The sequence below is a fragment of the Nannobrachium achirus genome (assembly GCF_963921795.1).
Source record: "Nannobrachium achirus genome assembly, chromosome: 22".
Taxonomy (NCBI): Eukaryota; Metazoa; Chordata; class Actinopteri; order Myctophiformes; family Myctophidae; genus Nannobrachium; species Nannobrachium achirus.
Window position 1 is genome coordinate 20,891,659 of NC_137829.1, and position 8,269 is coordinate 20,899,927.

Sequence of the window (8,269 nt, forward strand, 5' to 3'; positions counted from 1 at the left end):
ATTCTAAATTCACTTGAGCAAACGTTAGCCTAGATACAACAGTATTGGTATCACAATATAGGACACATAAAGTACAAAAAGTAGAAAGTACTCATTATGCAGAATTGGGTTTTCAAATGTCGACAAATAGCAGATCTACAAGCTCACAAAGCGTCGCATTGTAGGTTGGCTATTTTCAAGCGGCCAAAATGCATATAGGTCTGAAGTGGGTAATCTATGTTTTGTAATAATAATCAAAATCTACAAAAGTAACTTGACTAAGTTTTCACATAGGCTAATTGTAGTGGAGTAAAGGTATACAATATTTGCCTCTGAGATTTAGTTCTGTACCAGTAAAAGTACTGAAAACTGGAAATACTCCTGTAAAGTAAAAAATACCATAAAATGAGTACTTAAATACTTAAAGGAGCTATAGTCAACTTTTTCTTGAAAAACGGATGCTAAAATAATTTACAGGGCCCGTAAATGTAAACAAAAGGCCAAAATGATTATTTTATCATTATTTTTCCGCTTTTTGTGGTCATTTTTTAATTGAAACACATATATGAAGCTTATTTTTTTATAACATATTTTCGAAACATTATTTTTATTTTAGCATCCGTTTTTCAAGAAAAAGTTGACTATAGCTCCTTTAAGTAAAGGTATTTAGTTACGTTCCACCATGAGAGAGCATCTGTAAAACGTTATTAGCAGTGGCGTCAGTTCAGCAAAAGCTAAGGTATGGCAACATGACTGGTGTCTTGCACGCGTGCCTTCGCAGCAGGCATGATGAATTTATTTTAAGAAGTACATTTTATTTTTTTCCCCATGTAGCCAAGGTATGGCAGCTGCCATACCCTGCCTGTCATACCCAATTGACGCCTCTAGTTATTAGTATTACAGAAGAGGCTTTAGCCCTCAGAGGCTAGAGGCTACTGCTGCCTATAGGCCATGTTTGCATGCACTCAAACCCCATGGGGCTTCCTAAATTAAAGAAACGTTGAAGCAATGTTGAACTTTGGTGCATGTGTAGAGCCTTGGGTGGTAGGAAAATAGCAACCTGGGCCAAAGTCCAAATATTGTCCGTCATCTGTAGACCTACCTATCTGTTGCTTCTGACTGTCTTGACTGATGGGCCTACAATAGATTCTCAGTGATTCTCAACCAATTCAGGCCGTAACCCGCAAAATAATCATATTTTAACTGAGGACCCCCCACCCTGACCAGCACTAAGAGTTGAGGCTTTTACATTTTGTAAAATACATTGTGAAACACATTGTGAAAATAGCAGATCTACATGCTCACATTGCGAGGCGTTGTGAGCATGTAGATCGGCTATTTTCACAATTTATGCCTCCAATATTTTAATTTGTTATTGGTCCAGACCCACAGGTTGAGAAACACTGCTTTAAGGGGCCTTATTTTTGCAATGGAGTTTATAGACCGTCAAAATGCCACAGGCATATCTCACAACTGCTAGATAATGTGATGTAATGAAAGAGTCTGCATGCCTGCTTGCTTCCTTGAGTTCCTTCCCTCCAAAAAACACACCACTCCGTCCAAGTCATGGGATCTGGAAACCCCCAGGCTTAAATGGAGAAATAGCCTACCTCTAACTTCACAAAAACTAGCCCACCACTCCTCCTCCCTCTCTCCCCTCAACGTGCAGTTTTGTATGGAATGCCAGATGGATTTGAATTACAGTCAAATTGCTGTTGCTTAAAGCGACAAACAGGCACTGAATCAATTTATCCTCTCCACCAGCCCCTCAAAAACAACTCCCTGTGGCTACCTCTTTTTAACGTGGAAAACCAGTGTGAAGCGACAAAGATAGACAGGCTGGCAGAAAGTAAAAGGTAGGCTACCTTTACCTGTCAAAGAGAGAGAGAGAGAGAGAGAGAGAGAGAGAGAGAGAGAGAGAGAGAGAGAGAGAGAGAGAGAGAGAGAGAGAGAGATTTGGTTGGGTAGCAGGAGAGAGAGAGAGAGATTTGGTTGGGTAGCAGGCATTTCTTCAAGATAAAAACATATACTGTAGGTAGGTATCTACATTTCTTGGTTCATTTTATGATTCATTGTATAGCCTATGTTCTTCGCTGCAACTCCTGCACCGCATGGGGTTTCGGGAGGGAGTCAAAACGACATTTAAACTGCTATTTAGGCCCATGCACAAGAGGCTATATATTTTGGAACAAGCAAAAAGCGTATTGTTGTTGCTTTATTTAAAAGTGATAGGCTAGTCTGCAGAGAGGCATGTTTTTTTTCTTCTTCTTAAAAAAAAAAAGCTTTAATAGCCCATTAGCCCCGATAATCAAATATTGGTCATAGGCCTACAGCATTTTGTTCAATAGGCTATTAGGAGTCAGTTTCGGTGGCCGTGCGTGTGCGTCATCCCGGGCCAAAAACAGCCGTTCCCTATATCTCCATTCTACAAACTAAAAGCCTTTTTTATGCTGACCAGACAAACCACAACCACTTCGCTTCACATTTTCTGCCCAACAAAACGCCAAGAAGTGTGAGTGAAGTGAACCCCGCAGCAGACCTTTGCGTAAAAAGCTGGACATGTGTTGTCTTTTGCGCGCACGAACAAACAAACAACCAACCGTTATCGGGCCAAATAATAGCCTAATGATCTTTTTTTGAGGGCTTTTATAATAAGGGCCCTTGATTGGTTCCATATTGCAGTGGTTCCCAAACGTTTTAGCTTGATGACCCCAAAGAGCTAAGCTCCGTCGCGTTGATGGGAGCTTCGGCTATATTTCATTTTTATTGAATTTCTTTTGCTTGATTTTTTCAAAAGAAAATGTGAAGGAACCCCAAAAATAAGGAATATTTACTCAACCCACACATGGATCCCGAGTCCCAACCCACAGTGCCATGTATTCCACTCCCAGTATGTCTTGTGTTGTGTTCACTGGGAGGGAGAAGTTGAACCGCCGGACCGCAGCAGTAGCGTCGGTCAGGGCAGCGACCCTCCCAGCCAGGCTCCCACCCTGCAGCCCACCGGCTACCGCACCGCACCGCAGGCAGGCAGCAGCTGCACCGCGCGCACCAAAAGCCACGACCACCTCTCCTAAAACCACCGCTTCTCTAACCTTTTTCATGCCAAGGATTGCCAAAATTGTATTAGCCCGTAGACCCCCATTTGAAAATATATGATTGCCAGGGACCCCCATAAGAGAAGATTTTTGACGGCTCTACAATTCTCAACCACGGATGGCATTTCTAAACCATGGGATTCCAATTTATATTGTAAAATCAATTTTCATTTAACTCTGAGAGTGTACAAATGAAACCATGAGTTACAGACCTATGTCCATTTGGTTTCTGACTATCATTTAGCTGGACGGTCTGGACCCCACTTTAACGTCATGCACCCGAATACAATATTTGGCTTGTTAAATATTTTCAACATTCAAAATGTATTTTCAAGATTATTATTTTATTGAAAATATCACATCTACAACCTCACAATGAGATTTAGACAGGCTATTTTCAAATAGTTGATGTAGGCTATAATGTAGGGCTATTATAGCCGGTTAAAGTTGTTGAACTGGTTTTGATTCTATTTAAACTCATTTAGCAGTGGGGGACTCCCTTGAAGCCCCCCTCAGTCAAGACCCCCTGGAGGTCCCCGGACCCCACTTTGAAAAGCAGTTGTCATAAACGAATAACAGCCTGTAAGCCTATTTGTATAGGCTACTCACACAAATGGCTATATCACCACACGTGGCCCGTGGGCACGATAAGAAAGTGAAAAAATCCAAATAAAAAAAACATGTCCATGTTCAATAGACGGTGACCCGTGCATGTAAAACGATCATCAAAATGCTGTTCAACAGTGAACAGCCCACGAGCAACAACGTGGAAATCAGTTTGAAATCAGACCAGTTGGTATAGGCTACCACATTTTTACTACAGCTGGTAAAAAATGTCAAACTAAATAGCGGTTAAACGTTAAAATGGCATATCAAGGCGCATGTGACTACCCTGTGTGCGTCTTGAAAGGAAGGCAGTTGATGTTTGATTGAGAGAATTAAAACGAGCGAACAATTATCATCAGGCTTATTTTTGTTTTTGATAAAGTCAAGACTGACCTATGAGCCCTCAGTCAGTGTTGAGGAGTTACGGCCGGTGATGATGATAATAGCCTGGTCAATTTGGTTTAACAAAAATCACCTAACTCCCTATCTATAGGCCTACTAAAAGAATGAAATAATCATCAAGCCACCGAGTAGCCTACGAACTTGACTGAAAACATGGAATGCGTTCATTTGTCAGTAGAATGATCTATGTAACGGGCAGGCTATTTATCTATGAAGTACTTCAAAGGAACATTTCAAATACACATTTCTCCCTCTGCGCGCCACGCATGCTTTTTTTTAAATAGTAAAAAAATTGCGTATTTGTTCTTCCTCGCTAATGTGCTCAAATGATCTGTTCTTTCACTGTGATGATGAAAGGACGGCTGCGTTTCGCTCCTGACACCCGGGTGTGAAGCGGTGTGCGGCGGGGTTCCACTCACCTCCCTCCTCTGCGCTGGTGGCCGGTGCGGGTAAAAGACACGCGAATAAACATCCACAGAGCCATAGGAATAATTCCATCTTCTTTCTTCCCCCCCACGCGAGGAGAATCCGTCCTCTCCGGGTAAATGTGCTGCTGTGTCTCTGTCTTTTCCAAGAGAGATAAACTTGTAGTCCAAAAAGTCCCTCTGGCTGGCTGTCTCTGTCTTCTCTGTTCTCTCCGGCTCTGCGCGTTCGTTGTCCCCCGAAACCACAGCGCCGAACCCGGGTCGCCTGTTGGAGAGCTCGCGTCGCCAATAGCGCAGTCACAAGTATGGATTTCGAGGCGTTTTTAAATGAAACTGTTTTATTCTATTATTATTTTTTTGATGGTTCGCCCTCAGGGAAAACGAAATGATCGCTGCGTAATTTTCTCACATAAATTCTATTCCAAAAGAACACGAAAAGCAGTAAAAATCCATTCTTGTTGGTGTGTGAGCACAAAATATTACGCCGCACTGGTTCCCACTCAGCAAGCACTGTCTGCGCGTGGGAATTAAGACTTCGCAGCTCCTTGTGACAGAGACATCAAAAGAAAAAAAGAAAAAAATGAAATCAGGATCACCTGTGCCGAACCATGGAGTTCAAAGGAGCCCTGCTGCACGCAGACCCGAGATCTGGAGTCAAAAGTAACCCAATAATAAGGCTCTTTTCGCCACGTTTTCCTTCAATCCCATGCAGAGTTCAAATATCCTCTCTCCTCTTTCCTCTGGCCCTCCACATTTACTTTGTCAAAAACCACCACATGTGACACAGGGAGAGAAAAGGAGACAGTAGAATCAATCTGTCCTCTTGGGGAAAAGCCGCTGTCCTCCTGCGTGCCCGTGGTTGGTGCGCGCAAAGCCAATGCGACTGCAATGCAAGAGAACGGCGGTCCAAGCAGCAGCGCGGCGTGTCTGACTGCTCTCTGCTCTGCGCGTAAAATGTTCCGCTGTTAAACCAACAGCAGTGACCATGTAGCTTCTGCTCTCTCTGCTCCAAGAAACTGCCCGTTTATTCGCTGCCTGGCTGCAACTCTCTCTCTCTCTCTCTCTCGTCTCTCTCTCTCTCTCTCTCTCTCGCTCTCTCGCTCTCTCTTTTCGGCAGCTCTCTCGACGTGAGCTGAGCTCCTCTCACGTCTCTCTCCACCGAGTATCTGGCAGAGTGAGCGGAGCGCACCGTCAGCCCCCTCTCTCTCTCTCTCTCTCTGCACAGCCTGCGTGCGTGCGTGCGTGCGTGCGTGCGTGTGTGTGTGTGTGTGTGTGTGTGTGTGTGTGTGTGTGTATCGCATTACAGTCCGCACCTCGACCCGCCTCCATATAGCGCCACTGATTAAAGAGCAGTTTCACCCTCTCTCTCTCTCTCTCTCTCTCTCTCTCTCTCTCTCTCTCTTTCAGTCTCTCTCTCCAATTCAGTTCGCACCATATTAATTTTACCTATATTATATTTCCCTCATTTATCTCTCCAGTCCTGCCTACCGCGTGCGTACCCGTACCCCTCTTTTCTTGGCTTTCTCTCCCAATATAACTGTCTCCCCCCCTCTCTCTCTCTCTTTCATGTAGTTCTCTCCTCGGACTAGAGATAGACTGAGAGGTATAGAACGGCAGGAGACAGAGAGAGGGCGCCCAACACACAACTGAGAGAGTGTTGCATCGGTTCAGATCATGAGAGCCGCGCGGGGCAGTGTGTGCATGTTTAGGCATTTCCAAGGAACTCGAGCATGTAGACTAGCCTATGCAAAATCTACCCAGCCGTAACCAAGCATTTTGATAAGCAACCTCGACTCTCTCACGTGATAATTAAGTCTAAAAAGGCATCCAAATGTCATCCCAAAATTTAATTTAAAACATTCCTTTTTTTATACTGAAGATAATTTCATTTTCAAAATGTCATAATCCTATAAAAGCTTGTCTGATAGTTCAAAAGTTGACCAAATATACTATACTACCAGTAAGACGCCCTAAGGGCGAGAAGCGACCTCGCCCTTAGATGGGTGGGTGCCGTGCACGCATCCGCCTGGGTGACAGCAGACTGCTGAGCGAGGACTGGCGCTTTGGCATGGGATCAACTTTTACCAAAACAATTCACAGACCTGGTTGGTTGTTCAGTTCATATTAGTTCGTATTGGCTTTGCGCCGCGTTCAGAATTGGGACGAGCGTTAACGTTCGAAGCAGTAAAAGAGTTAAGACAAGGACAAGATGTGGCCAAAATGTGGCCATATATTCTCAAATATGGATGAGCTGGGATGAGGTGTCACGCACTGTGACACATGGGCTTAATGTTGATGACATTAGAGATCTCCATATATGGGCATAAAAGGGACAAGGACAATTCATTTGCAACATCATTGTGATGTCAGAACAGGTCAGCTACATCCTTCTGCTGAGCTGGGAGGAGGTGTCACGAACTGTGACACACTTACAGGATCTGAAGGATTTGATAGTAAATGGCCTACGGTCTCAACTATGTATATCGTGGATTATTTGTATTTATTTAAATGTTTCCTTAGCCTAGTAGTGGGCTCTACTCTACAAAGGGAAATGAATTAAATTGATAATTAATTTGAATTGAATTGAATTGAATTGAATTGAATTGAATTGAATTGACAGTCAGTCAGTCAGTCAGTCAGTCAGTCAGTCAGAGAAAAACAGACAGACAGACAGACAGACAGACATAGAGAGAGAGAGAGAGAGAGAGAGAGAGAGAGAGAGAGAGAGAGAGAGAGAGAGAGAGAGAGAGAGAGAGAGAGAGAGAGAGAGAGAAAGTTAGTTGTAATGCCTGGCAGCCGTTATGGTAATGTGTGTTAAGCTACGGGTATCAGAAACTTTAACACATTGAAGACACACACACACACACACACACACACACACACACACACACACACACACACACACACACACACACACACACACACACACACACACACACACACACACACACACACACACAGTCTGCAGGCTTGTAAAGTGCTGTTTACGAAGGGCACACGGGTCATTGACGAGCAGAATCTAAACAAGGGGTGGACGCACGCACACGCACGCACACAAACTACACATCAAATACATCAGTTGCAAGCATAGCACAGGCACCTTCACACAAGGCCAAAATCACACATGCACACGAGGTTGGAGGTCGGCTATTTTCGGTACTTGATACCAGTAAGACTCCCTAATCGGTCGCTTATCTCCACAAATAGGCCAAAAGTTTGTTTTACCAATTATTACACTCTATGTGAACATTTACATCAACAAATCCCAAGTACTGGTTTTTAGGGGTGCTGAGTGTGGCGCAGCAGCGTGTCATGCATTTTCTGCAGGGCCTTGTCAATGGCTTTGTGTTCTTGCTGCTTTTTGTTGTTGTTGATCCTCTGGAAGTTTGCGTGCAAATCAGCTGGATAGAGGCACAAGCCTTGCAGGGAGGTAACTCTGGAACAGCCAACGTAAGTGATACCCAAGGAGTGCTCAGAGGTTCCAATGTCAAGGCGCACTTTGTCGTTGCCTCCTGTACCAGATGATGTCCATATATGGGCATCATCTGGGATACAATCCCTTTTATGCCCATATATGGAGATCCCTAACATAATCCCTTTCATGCCCATATATGGAGATCCCTAACAGAATCCCTTTTATGCCCATATATGGAGATCCCTAACAGCATCCCTTTTATGGCCATATATGGAGATCACTAACAGCTAACAGAATCCCTTTTATGCCCATATATGGAGATCCCTAACAGAATCCCTTTTATGCCC

At 43.9% G+C, this 8,269-nt stretch overlaps 1 protein-coding gene across 1 annotated transcript in view; it reads right to left on the reverse strand.

The window, feature by feature from the left end:
- nrp2b (neuropilin 2b) overlaps positions 1-4,580 on the reverse strand; it is a gene marked incomplete at both ends in the record, with an annotated part of 157,335 nt that extends 152,755 nt beyond the window's left edge. The window contains one exon of the mRNA XM_080752747.1: positions 4,502-4,580. Coding sequence (XP_080608873.1) covers positions 4,502-4,580 — 79 coding nt within the window. The remainder of the gene's footprint in view (positions 1-4,501) is intronic.
- Positions 4,581-8,269: the final 3,689 nt, after the last annotated feature.